General features: G+C 37.6%; 2 protein-coding genes across 6 annotated transcripts in view; one reads left to right on the top strand and one right to left on the bottom strand.

The window, feature by feature from the left end:
- Positions 1-10,968, top strand: part of nmdyn-D7 (nucleoside diphosphate kinase homolog 7) — a 59,918-nt gene extending 48,950 nt beyond the window's left edge. For both annotated transcript variants that reach the window (XM_083127323.1, XM_083127322.1), the window contains 3 exons: positions 6,322-6,432; positions 9,091-9,198; positions 10,482-10,968. In XM_083127323.1, the coding sequence (XP_082983449.1) occupies positions 6,322-6,432; positions 9,091-9,198; positions 10,482-10,532 (270 nt within the window). In that variant the 3' untranslated portion in view covers positions 10,533-10,968. The remainder of the gene's footprint in view (positions 1-6,321; positions 6,433-9,090; positions 9,199-10,481) is intronic.
- Positions 10,960-23,567, bottom strand: part of LOC145991316 (sialate O-acetylesterase-like) — a 35,014-nt gene continuing 22,406 nt past the window's right edge. For all 4 annotated transcript variants that reach the window (XM_083127317.1, XM_083127318.1, XM_083127320.1 and 1 more), the window contains exons 9-13: positions 21,964-22,085; positions 21,495-21,658; positions 19,979-20,078; positions 15,562-15,657; positions 10,960-13,282 (exon numbers count right to left, since the gene is read on the bottom strand). In XM_083127317.1, coding sequence (XP_082983443.1) covers positions 13,082-13,282; positions 15,562-15,657; positions 19,979-20,078; positions 21,495-21,658; positions 21,964-22,085 — 683 coding nt within the window. In that variant the 3' untranslated portion in view covers positions 10,960-13,081. The remainder of the gene's footprint in view (positions 13,283-15,561; positions 15,658-19,978; positions 20,079-21,494; positions 21,659-21,963; positions 22,086-23,567) is intronic.

The following is a 23,567-nucleotide window of genomic DNA, read 5'->3' as shown; positions in this document are numbered from 1 at the left end:
AATATTTTAGTCCATATTTTGCCAATTTTTAGTCCATATGTATGTACATATTACACATAGGAACTTGGAATGTAATGACACTTCTGAAGCCAGGAAAGATGCAAGAATTGTCTGCGCAAATAAAGAAAATGCAAATTGACATAGTTGCTTTGCTTTGAGTGGAAATGTTATAATAAATAAAAGGGACTACACAGTATTCCATAGTGGTGCAAAAGATAAAAGAGAACAGGCTGGTGCAGGTTTTATTGTACAAAAAATAATCCAAAACCACATAATTGGATTTGTACCTTACAACAAAAGATTATGTAAACTGAGAATTAAGGGCAAGTATAACAATATAACCATAATCAACTCATATGCACCAACTGAAGATAAGGAAGAAGAAATACAAGAAAACTTCTATGAAAATATACAAAATCTGGTAGACAATGTTCCAAAAAGTGATGTAATGATTATATTAGGTAACTTTAATGCAAAGCTGGAAAAAGAACAAATATACAGTGGTCGCGGTGGCTCAGTCAGTAACGCGTCTGACTATCATGCTCAAGGTCCCAGGTTCGATCCCTGGCCGGTTCAAATCCGGGAACTTTTCTAACTGTGGAAGCGGCCCCGGCGCCCACCCAGCGTCGAATAACATGGGTACCTGGGGGAAACCCTGGGGGGTAAAGGTGGTCAGGGGCATGATGCTGATCACATAATTTTGACTGACGACGACCGGATCAAGAAAGTGTGGGGCGTTACCCCCACACCCCCTATACGCCTTCTTGGCCTGGTGCTATGCACAGGGGAACACTTTATACAGTAAAATATCTGGTAGGCACACATTACATGCTGTAACAAGTAATAATGGAGAAATATTGTGTGAATTTGCAGCTGCAAATAACCTGATACTTATGAGCACCAAATTCCAGCATAAAGGAATACATAAAGGAACACGTGGATATCACCTGACCAGAGCACTATTAATCAGATAGACTATGTGTTGATTAACATCAGCAAAAAGGATCTGATAAATGATGTAAGATCTTTAAGAGGCCCAAATATTGACTCTGACCATATATTGGTGCGAGTAATCCTAAAACAGTCTATCCCTGCAATGTGTAAGATAAAATCATCGCAGAATAGTAAATGAGATAACCTGCAAAACCTGAAAAAAAAATTAAGGAATATCGAACGGTATTACATGAAAAATTGAAAAATCTCCAGAAAAGTAAAAATGCTAATGAAGAATGGGGTAACATTCAAACTGTAATAAATGAAGCAGCTAAAGAAGTTATACAAAAAGAAAGAAACATCACCAAAAATGAATGGTGAGATGAAGTTTGCAGAAGGATTATTCAAGAAAAGAACAAAGGAAGAGAGAGAGAGCAATTCAAATACAGACCAGGGCCAGCCAAGAAATATATAATGTAAAAAGGAAAGAAGCTAATAAAATGTGTAGAGATAAGAAAAAGAAATTGTTGAATGATAAGATAATACAAATAGAAATGAATTATAAGAAAAATGAACAAGAAATTTTTTCAGAGATGTGCAATCCTTTAAACAACAATGATGTACAAAGATACAGAAGGTAACATCGCCTCAGAAAAAGCACTAGTCCTAAATAGATGGAAAGAATACTTTAGAAAGATTCTTAATAATAATGTAACAAGAAGTATGCAGTTCCGAATAAAACAGAATGACAGTAATCAACAAGAACTACATCCTCCATCGTGGAATGAAATAAGTCACATACATAATACAAAATTTAAAAACAAATAAAGTTGCAGGATCAGACAACATCCCCCCAGAATTAATTAAAAATGGAGGGAGAACATTGAAACAGAAGTTGCACAAGCTGATATAAAGTGTATGGAATGACAAAAAGTTACCAGCTCAATGGAATGAAGGTATAGTGTTCACAATTTTCAAAAAGGGAGATAGATTAAATTGTGATTAATTACAGGCTAATTACACTCTTCAACATTGTATATAAAATACTGGCTATAATACTAAATAAAAGGCTGATGGAAAACACTGAATACAAATTTGACGAATATCAAATGGGATTCCTAGCCAACAGATCAACTATAGATAATATATTCATAGTAAGACAGATATTTTTAAAAAAACTAAGAATTTAATATTGGACTCTACAACTTGTTTATAGATTTTACCCATGCATTTGACTCAGTGCATAGGAACACAGTAATAGATGTTTTAAAATCATATGTAGTACCATCTAAACTAATCAGACTAATTATGTTAACCTTAACCAATAATAAAGGAAGAGTCAAAATTAACAGGGAACTGAGTGAAGAATTCGAAGTAGAAGGTGGAGTCAAGCAAGGTGATCCCTTATCTGCAACTTTGTTTAGTATAGTGAGAGACTCTGTATTGAAACAGATGAAATTGAGAGGAAACATATCAACAAGATTAAAACAATGTATTGCATATGCCGATGATATCCTTTTAACAGCAAGGACAAAAAAGACAATAATGGAAACATTTGAACAGCCAGAAAGTGAAGCTTTGAAAATGGGTCTCGTACTTAATATGCAGAAAATGAAATATCTCAGATGTGTAAAAGGTAAAAGCTGATTACAAAACCTAATTATAAACGGAGATAGAATAGAAGAATTGAGATCTTTCAAATATCTTGGATCAGTTGTAAATGGTGACAACGCAATTGAAGGATAAATTAAAGAGAATTATTCTGGGTAATAAAGCATATTTCGCCAACTTAGCTCTATTTAAGAGCAAACTAATATCTAAATCTGCGAAACTGAGATTTTATCATAGCATAATACGACCCATAATCGCATATGCATGCAAAAATTGAACCTCAAAGACTCTTGCAAACAGAAACTCTCAATATTTGAAAGAAGAAGAATTTATGGACCTCTGAAGGAACCTGATGGAAATTGTAGAATACGAACTAACGACGAACTCAACAAGTTAATCAGGAATGAAAGCATTGTAAATTTCATAAAATCACAAAAACTAAGATGTTTTGGGCACGTAAATAGAATGACTGATGAAAGATTAGTAAGAGAAATATATAAATGGAAACCACTTGGGACACGAGCCTTAGGCAGGCCAAAGAAACGATGGGAAGATGAAATAATTAAGGATCTGAAAGACTTGAAAGTAAAGAATTGGACGAAGAACATCCAGGATAGGAAAAAGTGGAGAGATGTTGTTGAGAAGGCCAAAACTTTCAATAAGTTGAAGTGCCTCAAGAAGAAGAAGAAGAAGTATGTACATATAAAGCCACTTGTACATATTAATCCCAGCCCTGATAATCACAAAGCAAATTGAGACACTTGTCAAATATGTGCACAAGCTTTTGCTTACCATCATCATAGAAAGTTCCTTCCAGGGAGTTCAGCCAACCTCGAACAATATTCATCAGCTCGTTGTTGTTCTCAGCCATATTTTCATCTTGTGAAAAGTGAAAATTTCATGGTGAAAGGTTTGGACTGAAGAAAGAGTGATGGCTCACATGAAACCTTAGACCACCTTATTCATTCTTGCATGTTAATATCAAAATTTTTGACATCATGCCCAACCTTGGCTCCTAAGGTTTTGTCCAAACACAACACATCCTCTGTTGAATATCAGCTGACATAGTCTCTTTCAGTTTGCACAGAGCGAATTTCCCACTGGGTAGGAGGGACTTCCCAATGGTGCAGTGGTAGCATTGTCACCTTGTAATCAAGGGGTCCCTGGTTTGATTCCCAGTGGAGGCACATAGCGGTTCGGATCCCACTTTAAACTGTAGGTCCAGTCACGATTAGCCTTACTGTGCATAAAGTGGACTTAAAATGCCAACTCAATCAATCAAACCCACTGGGCAGGAACATTCCTTCTTGCTTGCCACAGAAAGCAACGGATCAAATGAAATCGATGCACAGGTGGTTCTATTCGTGGCAGCAGGTTACTGATCATACCTGTGCAAACACTTTGTTGCTTATACAAACTCATATTTGTCTTGTTGCATGTCTGCCAGAGAGTTGACGAGTCTCACATAAAGTTGGTGGGAACTTTCTATGACAGGGTCATAAAAATGCTTGCACATGACTTGGTGAGATGTTGAGAAGTAATGTTGACATGCACGTAATAAATGTACATCCTAACTCCCATTCTCTTTCTTTATCTTTTATTGTGCCAGATCATTGTCATTTCCAGACAACCCTCGTAATATAAGATTTATTTCATGAAAAGCTTGAGTGTTTCCTTGATAATTTTAAGTGTTAAGTTTGACGTAGAAGAAGAAATCATAAATTAAATTTATTAATTTATAGGAGTAATAAAAAATGATAGTATTGGTAATAATATTCAGGATAGTATTTGGTAATAATATTCAGGATAGTATTTGGCAGTAACATTCAGATAGGCTTTAACATTCCGAACTAATATATATGCTTATACAGTGGAACCCTGATATTATGTTCCTGCATTTTACATTTTCCTGCTTAAGTGTTCAACCATCCAGGTCACAGCGAAAGGCCATGTTAAATAATTGGTTATATACCTTAATTACCATAATGCCCTTTGAAGTTTTATTCATTTTCCCAAATTTCCCAATATCATAAAATATACAAGAAGGCTGTTCTGTTGGCCACGAGACTGTTATGTTCCCCGTTCCTCTTCCAAGCAACCTTGACAATCTGTTAACCACTTGCCTGATTAACCCGAGTTAACTCGGAATTTGTTTTTGCTTTACATATTATTTACCCGAGTTATCTCGTTAAAATCGTGCAACTGCAGTGCACTTTTCTGCCTACCCGGACAGACTCGTTTGAGCTTTAAAAGCTGTTAATTCCCATTTTGGCCACTAGATGGAAGGTGTAGATAGCTTGCCGAGGTACTGCTGTCATCTACTGGATTCCCATGACACTACGTAGTTGTCACCTTTCCAGTGGTACTTGTGGTCGTTGTGTGAGTGTAGTGCCAAAACTTACAGAGCAATTTTTGTGTTGTGAATACATTCTGTTCATATTTTTGTGTTTTCCATCGTGTGCAGAACGACAAGATGAGTGACAACAAGCTTACAGACAACTGTGTAGAGGAGGAGGAGGAGGAAATGGACGTGAGTGGAAGTGATACAACAGTGGACCGTGTGTGTACTGACGAGACAGATACAGATAGTTGTGGTGGTGTACAGTCGCCTTCCAAAATCTTTGCTTTGGTATATGATTTGTTGGGAAAGGGGTACTGTTTGACAATGGACAATTATTATAACTCACCTCAACTTGCAGATCTGTTCATTTTGAAAAAGACTGATGTATTTGGAACACTGAAACGCAGTAGGAAAGGTACCACAGGCTCTAAGAACAGACAAATTGAAGAAAGGTGAAGAAGTAGGGTTGTAATGCGGCAAAGTGACAGTCATGAAATGGAAAGATAAGAAGGATGTAACATTGTTGTCAACCATCCATTCTGTTGAAATGATGACTGTAACACAACGTCACAAAGCAAAAATTAAACCACGAGTGGTGGTCGATTACAACGACAAAATGGGTGGTGTTGATCAGCATCTTGCTTCGTACGTCACAAAAAGGAAGCATGGCAAAAAGTATTATAAATATAAAAAGATTTTCTTTCATCTGTTGGATCTGTCTCTTTGGAATTCAACATTAAAATGTGAAGACATTTTATTTTCCACAGTTTATATGCTATTTTGAAACATTTGAAGTACTTTCCATGTATGTACGAGTTAACTCGGGTTAATAATTATGGAGGTTTTTTGAATAGTTTGGTAACCTTATTTGACCCCAAAAATAGAATTTCATTACTGTTCCTTAATTGCCGATATTGGTACATTACAAAGACACAATAAAAAAAATGTGTAAAATATGGACAATTTTTTGGAAAATAATGTGTCAGGCAAGTGGTTAAGTAGGCTTTTCCAATGCCTTTCCTCCATACCATTGCACTCTCAGCAAGCACACTCAGGTCCACGCTCGTGTGCTGTTCCACATCAGCCAAAGTGAATCTCCCAACTTCCTATGTCGGGAGAATGAGACACTTCAGTTTACTTGGTGCTTACTGGGTTAAATCTTGGTAAAAGTTTGCTAACATTTTATTAACAGTTAGTTTGCTTAACTGACTTTCTTAATATGCTGTTAGCACACATATACAGTAGTCTCACATGGACACCTCACTGTTACTGGTGGGCCATCTACACGGACACCTTCGCACGAGACTGTCCCATTTGAACCCACAATACACAATGGAATGGTTCATAATAATATTGCAAGGGACCTGCATTGTGCATTGTATCAAGAGAAGCTACAGGATTACATTGCAGTTGTGTTGTTTGTTAATTTTTTCCAGAGCATGGTCAGTCAATTCAGTTCAGGGCCCTGCGTTGCCATGGAAATCACCAGTGAACAGAAGGAAGAAACGCCAGTCAAGTTCAGGGTGTTGACAGGACCAGCAGACCCAGTAAGTGTTGGAATATCCTCAAGAATATATAATATTGAAATTAAAATCTGTGCTGCTTATTTAATAAAGCTGTAATAAGGACAAAGTTTCCAAATTACAGTATAAATTAAGTGATTACACAAACACACAGAATGTTGATTTGATTCCAAGCAATATATATAAATATGCTGGCTGGTATACAACATAATTGATACTGTATTAAGAGAGTTTAATAAAAATGTAGATCATTACTGATGATCCTAAATCCGTTTCTTTAGTTGATATTTATTTTTATTTCCAAAGTATAAAAATTGAAAGAAAATCTGGAACATCATTGAAAATAGGAATTGTAGCTTTTCTGGCAACGTGATTCGAACAAGTGTTCTCAGGTTACCAACCAGGTTAAGTTGATGTTGGCTTCCAACGTTTCGAGCACATACGTTGCTCCCATCACAAGGGAATGTAGAAATGAAGACCAGCATAGGGTTAAATACGAGGGTCACTATTTATATTTTGAGCCTTGGCAACACTGATTGAAGTTAGGCGCGATTTGACGTTTGCACGGAATCGTCTGTCATTGTTGACCATAACGTACTTCAAATGTTTTGTCAATAGCTTGATTTGTGTTGTTTATGTTACCTTGGAGATTGCGCGACAACAATAAAATGGAATTAACTCGTGAACATTTTTGTGCGATGATTTTTTTATGATTTTCGACGTGGATTATCAAGACAAGAGTGCATCGATCAACTTACTTCCACATTTGGCGATGAAGCCCCATCCTTTGCCACTGTGAAACGCTGGTATAACAAATTTAATCATGGCCGCCATTCGCTCACCGACGAGATTCGCGAAGGTCATCCAAAATCAGTTGTTGTTCAAGAAACATTGATGCTGTGCAAAACCTAATACTGCAAGATCGTCACGTGACATACTGTGAGATTGAGGCAACCATAGGCATTAGTTCCACCAGCATATATAAAATATTACATGATCATTTAGCTGTGAGAAAGGTATGTTCCCGTTGGATCCCACACAATTTGACAAAAACTCAAAAAAACGCTCGCGTCAATTGGTGCAAACAAATGCTCAATAAATACAATCGTGGTGCTTCTAAAGACGTATATAAGATTGTAACAGGTGACGAATCATGGATATATATATGCATATGAGCCGGAACGTAAACAGCAGTCGACTGTATGGGTGTTTCAAGATGAACCCAATCCAACAAAAGTTGTTCGCGCTCGAAGCACATCGAAACAAATGGTCGCCTGTTTTTTCGAGAAAACTGGTCATGTGGCAACTGTGCCTTTAGAGGAACATACAACGGTCAACTCTGAATGGTACACAACAATTTGTTTGCCAGAGGTCTTCGGTCAAATACGGAAAACAAACAAACGCCATCGGATCATTCTTCATCAAGACAATACCAGCTGTCACATATCTCGTCTAACAACCTACTTTATGAACAGTCAAAAAATCGAATTGATGGTTCATCCGCCATACAGTCCTGATTTGGCACCCAATGACTTCTTCTTGTTCCCGAATGTCAAGAATAAATTGCGTGGACAACGATTTTCGTCGGCGGAAGACACTGTTGATGCGTTCAAAAACCATATTATGGAGGTGTCTCAAGAAGATTGGAAAAACTGCTTTGACAAATGGTTCGAACGAATGCAAAAGTGTATTGTCCATAAAGGAGAATACTTCGAAAAACAATAAAGCAGTTTTCAATGCCAAATTCCTGTTTTTTCATTGTTAGGCTCAAAATATAAATAGTGACCCTCATATAATGGAAGCCAACATCGACTTAACCTGGCTGGTAACCCGAGAACACTTGTTTGAATCATTCAAAATATTAAAATCAACAATATATCAGTGGTGCTCCAAATTTATAGATTAAATGGTGCAAATGCAAAGTACTCTTATCAGATGAATCTCTCTTGGATTCCCAACTAAACTTTCTTATTCCACACTAGACCTAACCATTCTTATGTACTGTCTGGTAAATGCTTGTTCTTTGCCTGTTAATGTTAACGATTCTTAATTTGCATAACATAAAATGTAAACATTTCCTTCTTCCATTTCTGTGCTCCTTGGATGTTAATGCAGTTTCAACTTCAAAATCCATTTGTGTTGATAAACATAACTAATGCAATTCGCTCTTAATTTTGGACTTTTAACCACTGTGTTAATTTTTAAAAAATACCAACATTTCGTCTTCAGGGTATTGTGTAATCTGCTAATCACATTGCAATCCCTGGGCACATTATGTGTTTTGGGATGGTGTCTATTGAGAACAACCAACATAGAGAAACAGTCTTGGCGTGACCACCTGATGAAGTGGAGCCTGGGCCACTCATAACTCTCCCTGGCAACTTCATGTACAAAAGCTCCTTGTGACCGACAGACGAGGTGGATCCTTGGCCACCGAGAATAATCCTACAAGGCAGCAATTTGTTCTCAATAGACACCATCCCAAAACACATCATGTGTTTAGGGATTTCAATGTGATTAGCAGATTACACACTATCCTGAAGACGGAGGCAGAATCAGCCTCCGAAACGTTGGTATTTTTAAAAAATTAACACAGTGGTTAAAAGTCCAAAATTAGAAATGAATGAATCAGCACTGCTCAGCTACAAAGAAGAATAACTAATGCAAGAATGTTATTTACAGGAAATAGCACAGCAGCTGCGTCCTCAAAGCCTTAGAGCAATTTTTGGCAAAGACAAAATACGAAATGCTGTCCACTGCACGGACCTTCCGGATGATGGCATCCTTGAGGTTAGTAGACCTTTCATACCTTGTAGTTGTAATCAATCTAGGGTACAACCCACATAGGTCTGACCCAAGGTAAAATGCCTAATAATGCAAGGTTTGCACCTTGTACCAACACAATTATATTAAAAATAAATATGCAAAAAAAGGTAAAGTGTTCCCCTGTGCATAGCACCACGCCATGAAGGCGTATAGGGGGTGTGGGGGTAACGCCCCACACTTTCTTGATCCGGTCGTGAGTGGGGGTGATGTGATCAGCATCACGCCCCTGACCGCCTTTACCCCCCAGGGTTTCCCCCAGGTACCCATGTTATTCGACGCTGGGTAGGCGCCGGGGCCGCTTCCACCGTTAGAAAAGTTCCCGGATTTGAACCGGCCGGGGATCGAACCCGGGACCTTGAGCATAGTAGTCAGACGCGTTACCGACTGAGCCACCGCGGCCAATAAATATGCAAGGTGTTCCAATAAAATCTTTACAACTTTTACTCTCAGTAAAACGTTTTTTTTTTTTTGTTTTTTTTTCATGTTGTTGTCACACTAGTAGAGCTACGCTTGAGCTGAACAAAATATACCGGAAGATTATATATTTTTTGTTGCACAAATAACATCAGAGCATGGGCATCCAGATTGGGGGAGGGAGGAGGGACACATGTATATTTCATTTCATTCACTAATTTATTTTAATTATTGGAAGGGTGTTTCAGGAACTTGATAGCTTCAATCTTAATAAGTGTTTTTAGGGTGCAGCACTATTATGGGGGAAATATGTCTGTTGCCCCCCCTCCCTGGAGAGAAAATTATCATACTTGCCCCTCACTGGAAAGAATCCTGCGGATGTCACGGCATTATTTGGCATCCTGTCGTGTTCTCCCAGCATACCCTCAGCAATTGTTATGATAACAGCTCTAATCTGTGTTTCAGTTCAACCACACCCCCAACCTTTGTGTGGTACATGACATCTTTAACGTGGCCCTAAGGGGCTAAGGTCAGGTGAACATGAAGTGTTGTCAGTACACAAATAAAGACTGATTATACGAGTAGATTTTCTCATGTATTAATTAAAAATAAATTGTAAAAAATTGTCCAATTTTTGGTAAAAAAAATATATATATAAGTATGGCCTGTGGACAGTTATTTGAAATTGTTTCATTGTTCAAATATTAGTTCAATGGTGTTGGCTCAGCTGTAGTGTAAATGTAGTAAATTTCCAATCTAACATTTTTCAAAACTAATCCTTAAGTGTAATGATGCTGCAGTTGACTTATTTCACTTTTACTTCTCTTTAATAGGTGGAGTATTTCTTCAAATTGTTGGCTGACAGTGTTGTATCACAGAGGTGATGGAAGAAGTGTTTAATTCTACCTCCATTCCAACTAGTCATAAAAGAAAACACATCTGGCTGCTGAGAACAATGGTAAACATCGAACTTGCCTTAAAGATACATTTTGAATTTATTTTTCTAACATTTCAGTTTGTTTTATACAATTGTGTAATACAATAAAGACATACCTTTGTTATTCATTCTATTTTGATACAAGCACATTCTTAGAACAAGGAACAAATTTTGATTGTTATTTTTGTAAGTTTTAGTGTTTCTGTGCATGCAAGAAGTGTGTTATGTATTATAAGTAGACTGCTTTGGTGAAAATTAATAGTGATTGTTTAGCATTTCTTATTCTTTGTACTTTGGGATTTGTTAAATTTTCCATTGGTGCTGGACTTACCTATGTAGTATTATGAAAAATGTTAAGGAACAACATAAAGATCTCACGTGTATTACTCAGCTTTTATTCCAATTTGTTAAATGCACGGCCATGAAAATAGGCAGCTGGACTGAATTGTGCTGTTGCCACATGTGGGAAAAGCAAAGCAAGAGCGGGACAAAAGTCGCTGGTTTCCAATGCAGTGTGTGGCAACGTCAACTGGGCTGTGTTGCTTAGTTCAAGCATCAGACCGACCTCTCTCCGGGGCACTTTCAAATCTCATTCGATACAGAGCCGGTGATCACGTGAATTGAAAGTTCATTACAGGCCCCAGATATGGAGTCTCACATCTACCTCCGAACTCACAGGGTTGTGGCAACAGCGCAAACTTCCGCCATCTGCCTAATTTCATGGCCTTGTGTTTAGTTAGAAATGTATTTTGATATCTGTAATATATCATGATATGTTATTCCGAAACCAGGTAGCAGGTTTTAAATACAAATTCATTTTCATTCATGTTTCGGGAATTAAAGACGCAGAAGCAAAATAATGCACTAACTTTAACCGCACAGCATATTTATAAAGGTTCTAAGGTCGATGGCCCTTGCCACCATCCACACGAGAACTTGTTTCACTGCTTGCCCAGTTTCCGATTCACGTTGCTTTTCTGCACGCTGCTAGAGGCACTGGTGTAGTGTTTTCATCTGCTGCGTTTGCCGTTAAATCTGGGTTCCATTTGCTGCGGTACTGGGAGCGAAATGTGATGTACCTGTCCACTTACTCCCTGATCTTGGTGTCAATTGGTGTGTGAGATGCACACCTGACTGAAACCTTTTTTGATTGTGTGTGTTGAATCTGAGGTGCTTAGCTAGTGAGCTCATTGGCTCCCTGGTCATGAATTCAAGTTCCAATTGTAAATAATAGGGATCTATTAATATACATTTTACTGATATTAGTAAGATGCTTTGAAACTCTTTGAAACTATAGAGATAAGTCACATTGTCACCGTTCACTTGGATGAGACCATTTTTTTGTGACACATCCACTCCGTCTGTCCATTGCACTGCGCAATGAATGAATGCTTGTACTTGACTCGAGGGTGAAGGTTCTACACGGTGTGAGCAGTTTGTGGTCAAGTGCCACTTTGGTAGAGGACCAACATAAAATCTGCAGGTCCTGATAAACTAAAAGAAAAATTGACGCATCCACAATTGCAGTGACACGTTAGTCTCTCAGTAAATGTATGTGTCTAGATGACTCTGATGTGGACTTTGCCCAAGACTGTTTATTTAGAGATGTACCAGGTGGTTAGAATTAAAACTTGCCCTACCCAGAGCCTTTCGAAACAAGCAATTGTGGTAAAACTTTATATGAAGGTCATGCATATCACAGTAGGCGCAAATACCGCCAAAAGAAAGTTCAAATTTTTGCCACCAGGTGGAAATGTTGTGCTGAAACAACTGTTGGCTTCTGACTATGGACTGAATTCTGTGGATTCACCACTAATTTCACCTCTATTCCAAGTTTCACTACACTTCGTTGCTTTCAACTGGCTGAAGAGGGCTCTTCAGTAGAGGGAACTTTAATTCTAAACATCTGGTATTTAAGGAACACAAATGTTCCTTGTGTATTCATTACACCAAAGTCTAAACGACAGAATGGTAGAAGTAAATCACATGGTATTTATTAGGGATGGACAGACATGGATGTTTTATCAATACTAATAAAGTATAGATACACAGTTGCAAATTCACCAGAAAAACTTGGATAGTTCATTTGTCTTCTTAATCAGTGATCATTTAATCAGATGACTGCTTGAGAAAAGTTAATCCACATTGAAACATTTACTTTACAAAACCAAGGTAAGTGAATTGTATCCTTGTACACTAAATTTATAAAAATGTTGGATTGATGTAATTTTTGACAGTATTACCAGTATGCTCTATCAAATTGATATGAATGAACGTATCATAGTAAAATGGAATATTAGTACTTAATGTTTAAGGTTGACAGATCCTCCTTGTTGTGAACTATGTAAACAACAAATATTAGATTGAGATAATGAGTGTGATGATAATGAAAGGCAATATCCAATTTGTTATACTATTGTTGGTGCATAAAACAAAATCTTGAACAGTACGTTACATAACATTGGACTATATATTGTGAAATACCCATGGGAAATTTCAAAGTTTCCATAACCATGTTGGTGCTGGCAGTTGGTACTCATCATCAGAGTAGATCGCACAGTGCTTGTAGCTGCAGGGCATGTCCTTCCAAAGATACCTCAGGACGACGATGGGGTTGCAGTCAGTGACATCAAGAGTTACAGTCTGGTCATCCCATTTGACTATGGTAATGTCCTTCCACGTGTCATCACACAGAGCCTGTGGGTGTAAACAAATATGTAAACAAAATATATTCTAAAAATATTCAACAGATAAATTAAATAAAATACCTCTTATTCCCATTATACTGAATGCAACTCCAACTGGCAGCTGGGAAACAGCAAATCAGCAATCAGTTGAATTTTCTTCGACTGAAATTGGGTATTTTCGAGTCACAAGGTATCGAACGTTTGTTTCGGGACGAAACAGATGAGTTTTGGGTCCACCGCACGTTGCCAAATGTACTGTCAAGCACGAGAGAGTGTTCTCGATCAACGATATTTTCAGCACCAGAAATCAGCGGGGGTTGATGGTACAACTGTGAACGTGGTCCTGCACAATGAAGTGTCCAGAACGAGGTCGGTATGCAGTCAAGACTGTGTGAAGAAGGATGTTGTGTAATAGAGCGGAGAGTTTTCAACTTTAAATTACTAGTAAGCTCGACTAGATCTACACTTGAAAGTGGGATGCGAATCACTTGTACTGTCACTGAGTATCGAACCCAGGACCTCTTGATTACAAGGCAATGATATTACCACTATACCACCAGGGAGACCCCGTGAGTAATAAATTAATTATGACATCGTGACAATGATAGAATTGGTGGGGAATAGGCAAAACATTATTAATTTATATACTGTCATAGCAAGGAAAATTTCCTGGGGAGTGATATATTGTCTCATAACTGTATCAAGAGAATTAACCAACCCCAAAATTTCTTCAACACCCCTTAAATGTTAACAAGTGCCCATTTTTACTCTAAATTTACTTTCAGTTGAAAAATACCATATGTGCATGAGCACCAGCAAATTTAATTGTGTATTATTATTAATATGCATTTTAGACTTAATGGTTGGTGCTATATTAAATGCACCCCCCCCCCCTTGAAAGTTGCCCCTGCTCCCAGCTACTTTTTCCTGGTGTCGTTACTGGATATAAGTTCTGGCAAAGATAATATAGTACACAAATTGTCTATCAATTTTCATTATTTTTATTCTACATCTTATGTTGTTTTAAGGAGTATTATTAAGAGTGTTGCCCTCTCCTTTCTGGTGTTTGTATTCCAATTCATGACCATCACATTGTGGAAAACAGACAATGGAAATGGTGATGGACAATTTGCCTACCGTTTCTTTTGGTGTTGGGTGTACAATAACAGAGTACAAGTACTGTACACAAAAAACAACACACAAGTTGCAAAAAAAATACTACCCAAAGCATGCAAAAACAGTGCACAAAACATGCAAATAAAGTCAACTGGCAAAAACAGAAGTACGCTTGGCATCGTTGCTTCGGGAGAACGATGTGATCCCTTCAGCAATTAATTTGTTGACACCCATTGGAGCACATGCTCCCGAAAATGAGTTGGGGGAAAGAAAGTGCCAGAAATAGCCATCAAGGTCAACTGCCAGTCGGAGTTGCGTTCAGTATAATACCCTTGAAATAATACAGGCATGGTTCAGTTAGGGATCACCCTCAGGTGCTTCTATGATATAGTGGTAATGCCGTTGCCTTGTAATTAATGGGTCCCAGGTTCAATACCTGGTGGAGGCTAATAGTGGTTCAGATTCCACTTTAAACTGTAGGTCCAGTTCCAATTACCCTATCTGTACATGAAAGAGAACTGAAAAACTCAAATAATGTCCTTTCATCTAATCATCATCCATCCTCATCATTGAAATTAGTCAAAAGTGATGTAAAATAACAAATATAAATATTTTAACGGAGTTGAATTAATGAATCATATTATCACCTGACTATAATCAGTCCTATCTTAGTATTTTTAGACATATACTTTTTTCACTGAGTGGTGCTCCAAAACAAAATGTTCTTCCCTTTAGGATTGGATAAATATTTGTGTCATTTGCAGGACCAGTTTTTGCATAATAGTAAATTACGTGAATTTAACACTGAAATATTGGTTATCATACTGGATAACAAAATTTCATGGTTAGTTTCATTTTAAAAGATGCCAAATAATTTAACAGTTATTTTTGCTGGTTTTTATTTTATTTTATCTGTGGCATTTCACCCCGGTTTCCCAGAACTCCATAGAAGTGTAGAGTGACTATCCATGTGAGGTGGTGGTGTTGTATGTAACATTATATCTTGGTGTAGTTTGAAAAAGTTCTGGGAAACCAGGATGAAACGTCGTAGATAAACTAAAATAAAAAACCCTAAAACTAACTGTGTTAGATTATTTTCCATCTACAAAAAGTAATTATGGGAACCTTTAAGAAGAACATAGATAATCATTTTAAAAGATTGAAGATACTTACAGAAAACCCGTTCCGAGTGTGCACTTTAATGATTTTGTTATACGTGAGAATCATCAGCCTGCTCGTATCATTCCTCTGCGTAAAAAATTGCACCACCTGGAAATAAGGGTAAACTTTGTAGAGTCAAGTTCAATGTAGCCAAATTGTCCATCACCACGTCCATTCATTTTGATTTGTTGAATGCACAGTTCAACAATTCAAGCGAAACCTTCACCAAAATGGAGGATGCTATCCTTAACGTTAGCCTGTAATATCATAAAAGTGGTTCCTCGATTTTTAAGTTTTTTGGGGAACGAAGTTGAAACAAACTTAAAATAACATTTTGCTCTATTGGGACCACAAAGATTTAATGTCTAATGCAGGAAGAATTTTAAAGTCAGGGTGCCACTGTATAAATATATAAAATGTACCGACAATGTAACTTACAAACAATCAGTGCGGTACTCATAATCTGAAGTCACTAAAATATCAATTTACTATCATTTTCTTACAAATGTTAATAGATTCAAACAATCAGAATATTAAAAGGATTGTCTAATCAAGAAATGATCTTTCACTGCACACAGTAGAGAGAAAATAAAATTAAGTTAAGGAGTATATTTGGTCTCTGCATTGGTGTTGGCCATCACTTTTGCATGCCACGTGGGATATCCGCATTCTGGTAATGTATGTGTATTGGCTCACAATCATTACTACTGTTAAGGTCATCATGGCACTACAACTTAAAACCTTAACCTCACACAGGTTTTTTTCTGCAGAGAAGATTGGTGCAGACGTCAAGTTGCTACCTTCCTTCCACCTGATCCATTCCTTGTTAGAACCCTGCCTGCTGAACCTGTTTCTTTCCTGAACAAGTGGCATGAATGTTGAGATATGTTAAGGTAAGACCTGTGTTTACGTAACTTTTAAATGCTAAACCAGGACCTGTCATGAGGGGGATGTAGGTGAATTTGGGAGCATTCTGTACCTCAGTTATTGATATCAAATTTCGTATTTGGATCGCTGCGTGAGCATTAAAGTGTGAGTTATCACTATCATAGCCATGCAATGTAACGTGAAAAAATGATATAGGTTTTTAAAATGTAGAATGATTCTTCAAGATACAGTAACAGTTGGGCTGAAAAGTTCGTAGGCTAACATAGTAAAAAATATTTTTTTGACAAAATTCGATTTTATTATTCAATATAGTTGCCTTCGAGGGCGATAACAACGATTATAGTGGTCATACAATTTTTCGATGCCATTTTTATAGTACGATTTCTCTTTAGCCTCAAAATAGGCCTCAGTTTCCGTGATTACCTCTTCATCAGTGCTAAATTTCTTTCCAGCGAGCATTCTTTTAAGGTCTGCAAACAGGAAAAAGTCACTGGGGGCCAGATCTGGAGAATATGGTGGATGGGGAAGCAATTTTATTACGGTTGAATATCGCTAAACATTGCTCCGAATCATCAAAACGTTGTTGCTTTTGATCGATTGTGAGCACGCGCGGCACCCATTTTGCACACAGCTTTCGCATGTTCAAATATTCATGCACAATATGCCCAACACGTTCCTTTGATATTTTTAAAGTCTCAGCTATCTCGATCAACTTCACTTTACGATCATTTAAAATTATTTTGTGGACTTTTTTGATGTTTTCGTCGGTAACAGCCTCTTTGGGGCGTCCACTGCGTACATCGTCTTCGATGCTCATTTCGCCTCGTTTAAATTTAGCAAACCACTTCTCAACGGTTGATTTTCCTGGTGCAGAGTCCGAATAATGTTTATCAAGCCAAGCCTTGGCTTCAACAGTAATTTTTTTCGCCAAAAAGCAATGCTTTATTAACACACGAAATTCTTTTTTATCCATTTTTTCACAATAACAAAAGCTGCTTCACTCACAATGCTATATCTCACGAACTAATTATCCGGCAGCTGTGAAATTTATACACGTATCTTTTGAAGGTTAGTACTAAGTAAAAAACACATGGATTTAATTCTAGTAACGCCATCTATGAGTCAGCCCAACTGTTACATTGTCATTTATGAGATTAAATCGATCCGAACCTTAACACCAGCACCAGACATAAGTGTGTTTTGCAGTTCCATATTATTTTTTTCCATCTATCTCCACAACTACACAAAACTTAATAACTATGATTTATTTATGATGGCTCTGTGGCTGAGCACATTAGGTAGTCGACTTCCAGTCTTGCCACCAAAGTTTCTGGGTTCAAATCCCAGCCAGGGCATGGGTGTTCTTTGTGAGTGTCCATCAATTTCATATAACTATGACTCATCTTCAAAATTGGTAAATAAAATGGTGATCCTAATGATAATTTTTCAGATAGAAAGTTACGTAAATCTTCTGATCATCACAAAAGAGAATAACATTGTCGAAATAATAACAATAATAGGGTAATAATATAATTGCATGATATCAACTTAAGTCTCTGCTAATGGTTCATGTAGCCACCGCCATCTTGCACATAGAATTATAAATAAAAACTTTCATTTCTTTATCATCATCTTAATAAATGCAAAAGTTATTTATTTAAGAATTAATTGTTTATGGTTACTTTCAAAAAGCAGAATGTCTTGTATGTGAATTGGTGTAACATTGTTGCCCTTTATCTTTTGTAACTGACAGATTTCATTGTATTCTTACTACTTCAGAAACAGCCCCGTGGTGGAGTGGTTAGCACATCATGCTATGACACCAGGGGTCCCAGGTTCTACTCGTGGCCTGGGCATGGATGTTTGTGAGTGTCCACTCCATCAATTTCATCACATCATCACTCCATCTTTGCAAATTAGCCAAAAATAGCACAAAAAGCAGGGGCATCTTTGACCAAGCAAAATAATAAAAATATTGCATTTTATATATTTTAGAGAAGCAGTAAAAATAATAAGTCAGAATTCTCGCATATTTGTGCGAAATAAGCCAAGCGACAGCATGAAACAGCTCGAAATACTCAAGAGATTCGCTAATCTTAGCACATCGAAATGAGGCCCCAGCACTATCCCTCGTGCTGAACCCTCTCGCCAAGTTTCCTATTCAAGGCAATGGTGTTTGTCAGCCCAGCTCATCGCAAAATGGTGTGAATCTCTGGTCTCTGCTGGTGCCGAGAACAGCCGAATGCTTCCGAGCAGGCAGACATGTCCAACGACCTGTACTTTCCCCCCACTCTTGAAGGTCTGGGTCATAACAGGCCCTTTTTTCAGCCCCATCCCCATGTTTACAGCCACGGCAGGGTTTGTCTGGAGTCATCAACATTCTCCCCCCCCCCTCTTTCCTCTTCGAAAATCCTGGGCACACCACTCAAATGTCTGCTATTTCCACTTGTTAAGAGGAAAAGCACACATTGAACAATATGAATCTGCTTTTTATTATCAAAACAACAATTGGCGGTGAAACATAAAGGTTCTTCTTACCTTTAAACATGACAATTGAGGTGTTTGCATTTCAGTCTCCATCATATTTAATAATTCTCATCGTATGGGATAGAATTATGTGTCTTTTGTAGTCGTAAGGTCTGTGGTATGAGCTTTTACATCGAATTGGCAGTGACCTTGGCGTTTACCCCCTAGAAATATCATGCCCCCACCCCTCCTCCCCTCTGTTGAAAGATCGACCCTGATGTTTGGCAAATCTTGTGATGACTGTAAAAATGTCACGCTTCGCCACTGACAAAATGCAAAGTAAAATAAAGCAAACAATTAATCAATCAATCTTACCACTTGGGGAAGATGAGCAGATTAAAGAATAAAGAAATGCAATTTCTTATTAATGATATTATTTGTGAGTGATATCATTTTTCTTATATTTCAAAAATGATTTACATGTCTTTGAACAGGAAGAATTTATTTATTGGTCTAATCAAAGACATCTGCACTGTATTGAAAAAGTATAGAAGAAAATAAGAGTCAACTAGGAGTAATACATTATCAACCAATTAAACTGTTTTGGCCCTTAGTGGCTGAAAAGGTTGGGTGGGCTTGGCACCAAAAGTCTGAGGTTCAACTCCTGCAAAGTATATTTGATTGTGAGAGTGTTTTCATCTATTCAACATTCATCTCATTGTCACAATTATCCAAAACTTGCCGAAAAGCAATACAAAATAAGAAAAATAAGTAATGAATGAAAGTATTTTTTTAAGATACACTGTGATGCATTTTTCTCTTCACACATGCAAAGAAAAGCTCTAAATGCTTTTGAAATTCTTTCCCGACATTTCATGAAAATTGACAAACTGTCGGTATTTGAAGAAATGTCTGCATCCAAACTCAAGTTTTATTTAGATGTTAAAGCATGGGTACGTCTTACTTTGCTACTAAAACACACTAGAAGCATAAATGCAACATACAATATTTGCTCGTAAAAAACTCCCTTCCTTGCTGCTATGAAATGAGAAAAGTATATGTGAGAAATATATACCATTGGTCCAATTGTTGGATAGCTGGAGTTCCTGTATACAACATTCATGGCAGCCCAGAAGAGGCGTTGAGCGATTGTCTGCTTGTCCCTGGGATGTATACTATAATAGAAGATAATTTGAAGATTACATTCACAGATAATCCAAAATAAAAAGAAAATCTGTGCTTTCTGATACTTGTAATTTTGCAAAAAGAAGTAGTGAAAATCGAGCAATTATTTGAATCTCATTTGTAACATTTAAATTAAAAGTCCTTGTCTGTAACGACATACATTTCCAGGATAGTAACTTCTAAATTTCCCTAAAACCATCCAATATCATTGCCTCAATATTTATTTTACTACTATTATTGCATAGACTCTATTAGTTGTATATTCAGTAAGTACATAATTTTTTTTCATATTTCATCAATATATTCTATTCACTGAATATTAATCTTGTTTGTTTGAGTTTTTGTTAAGTCTGCTTTATGCACAGTTAAGTTAATCTGGACTGGATGTACAGTTTAAAGTGGGATGTGAACCACTATGTACCTCCACTGAGTATTGAACCCAGGAACCGTTGATTACAAGGCGATGATCCCATTGGAGAGGTTACTATTAATCTTATTAATACAATAGTATGAGGGTTGCTCCAAGCTGAATTTTAACTGGTTTAGAGAAAGTACCAACACAGAATTTGCGATTATAGAAATGTCAGGTTTCTCAGTCATTGACACCTGTACCAATTTGCCATTATTCAGCCATAATCTCAGTAATCCCAACCATATCACAACACAATATTTGCATTTTAATCCACCATAAATTATTTCTGAGTATTTTTTGTGTTGATATATATTGTGTAAATCTTTCATATTAACACTATTAAATGTTTTCAAATTCATTGGTAAACCAGCCTCTGTGGTGTGCTACAACACCAGGGGTTTTGGGTTTGAAGCCTGGGCATGTGTGCTTTTGCGATCATTTCATCATATCATCACTCATCCTCATTGTCTTACCAAAAGTGACAATAAATAAAAAAAATCAAATGCGTTGAAACATAGATATTGCTAAATCGAAGATATTAGGTAGTTTCTGGAGCATGATGCTGATCACGCCATCTCCATTTACAGAATGTGGGGGTAGGGCCCCACACATTCTCGATCTTGGTCATTTTGGAGGTAATGTGATCAGCAACATGTTTCGGCTACCTTTACCCCACCATGGTCACCCTAGGTATCCATTAAGACTGGATGAGCCCCAGAGGAATCGAACTTTGGTCTCCTGCATGGCAGTCAGATGTCTTACCAACTAGGCCACCAAGGCTCATATGAAATATATTATTTTTGGAAACTGACGTATGAAACCTGATGTAAAATATAACATCACAATTAAGAAGATGCAACTGAATTAACTATGCATTTCTGCATAAAAGATGCAACATTCATAACATACCAAAAGTTCAGCAATGAATTTGTACTCAATATTTAGAGAAATTAATTGTGAACTGAGAAGGAAACATAAGTGAACTGCAACATACCTGCCAAAAGGTGACCTGTTATCTGGGAGGTCCAGAGCTGCAGCCATGAACACATCTGGCAGTAAAGCATTGGGGACGTAGCCCAGGTCTGCTGTCTGATGCCACCGCATGTCCGGAAGACCTGGTAGAGGATGTGGTAGACGGGACTGGTTGAAGGGTGCCAGCTACTGGTTAAAAAAGTAAAAGAGTATAAATACATATTCTGATGCAGAGAAGGGTTTCAGATGTAAACTGAATTTTTCCACACTTTTCATATGTTTAGTACATTTTTGGCACCTACATTCCCTATTTATGAGAATTTTGCACTTTTTACATTGATTTGTTTCTGTTGTACTACAGGTTTATTTCTTCAGTTGGCATCCTGAACCTCATTGATTACTGGTTAGTGCACATACACACATTTGCCTCATTTTTTTTCTGTAAGTCACTGGTGCTGTATCAATATAAGGGAGAAAATTCAGGAACATACCTGAACAAATCCAAAAGGAACAGTGGATCCATCAAGTGGCTTCCATACTCTTCTCCAATCAGCCACCATAGCAGGGAACGTGCAGGAGTAGAGTAGAGAGTTTTTCATGATGTTAGCTTCACCTTGAAATATAAAATGTACACATGTATATTATTTATGTAATTTATTATACAAAGTGTTGTCAAACAATACTGACGAAAAGCCACATCATTTAGAGAACATGAAGGCAAATAACTTTTCTTTGCACCATCATGCCTCATTTCAATGCCACAAGCTATCAAAAGATACCATTTTCTATGTAGTATACAGCATATGCAGGTATCCAATACCTGACACTGTCATTTCTTTTTCTGCCAAATAATATACTAAAAGCATTAATATCCTGCAGAAGAGACTTCCTCAGCCTTACGTTGTATCATTTAATGCAGGACTCGGCACACTGACTACACATCACCCAATGAAAAAGTTGCACTATGGAGTTTAGTTTAATCACATTTATCAGTTTTTTTTGTTTTTTTTTATTTATAAATATACTTGGTACCTGAACCAACTTTCTCACAGCATGTTTCAAACTGAATTTTCTGTGAGAATACCTTATGACCACATGGAGGATTAAGATCAATGGCTCAGTCGGTAACGCGTCTGACTACCATGCTAAAGGTCCTGGGTTCGATCCCCGGCCGGTTCAAATCCGGGAACTTTTCTAACGATGGAAGCGGCCCCGGCACCCACCCAGCGTCATGGCTACCTGGGGGAAACCCTGGGGGGTAAAGGCGGTCAGGGGCATGATGCTGATCACATCACCCCCACTCACGACTGGATCAAGGAAGTGTGGGGCGTTACCCCCACACCCCCTATACGCCTTCATGGCGTAGTGCTATGCACAGGGGAGCACTTTACCTTTTTTTTACCTTTACCTATTGGAAAGTTAGTAAGTAATTTAAGGATCAACCAGGAATCAAACCTTGCTCTTTTGCATTCCATGCCAAACCTATCTCTGCAACAGAGCTACAAAACCAACCTCTGACTTCACCTGGCGTTTCACTCCTTAAATCTACATGCCATATTCATTCCAGCTGCCTCTGTGGCTACCTTCAGACATGGGGCAACTACTTCCATCTCGCTGCAGCAGAGGGAACTGTTTCAGACTGAGTTCGTTCTTAGAGCTTGGTTTGGTAGCTCAGTGGGTTGAAATGCCAAAGTCCCAGGTTTGATCTCTGGTTAAGCCTGAAATTTTCACTAACTTTTCAATAAGTCAGTTTTAATTTTCATATATCATTGCTTGTAATCAAGATGCCCCAAGTTCAATACCAGTGGATAAACCATTAAAATGCTGACCAAGGCAAACTTTTATAGTATAAAAACATAACGTTTCCACCCTCTAACAGGGTCTTCTTCAGATGAATATTCACAATAAATTTGTCTGAAGAAGGCCCTGTTAGAGGGTGGAAACGTTACGTTTTTATGTATATTTTTTATACTATAAAAGTTTGCCTTGGTCAGCATTTTAATGGTTTATTAACATGGAAACAAGGCTTAACAGTGTTACCAGTGGATGCAAACAGTAGTTCGAATCCCACTTGAAAATGTAGGCCCAGTCCCGA

Source organism: Lepisma saccharinum, chromosome 8 (genome assembly GCF_977018435.1).
Source record: "Lepisma saccharinum chromosome 8, izLepSacc3.1, whole genome shotgun sequence".
Taxonomy (NCBI): domain Eukaryota; kingdom Metazoa; phylum Arthropoda; class Insecta; order Zygentoma; family Lepismatidae; genus Lepisma; species Lepisma saccharinum.
Note: the sequence above shows the minus strand (reverse complement) of the source record. Positions and strands in the feature narration are given on the sequence as shown.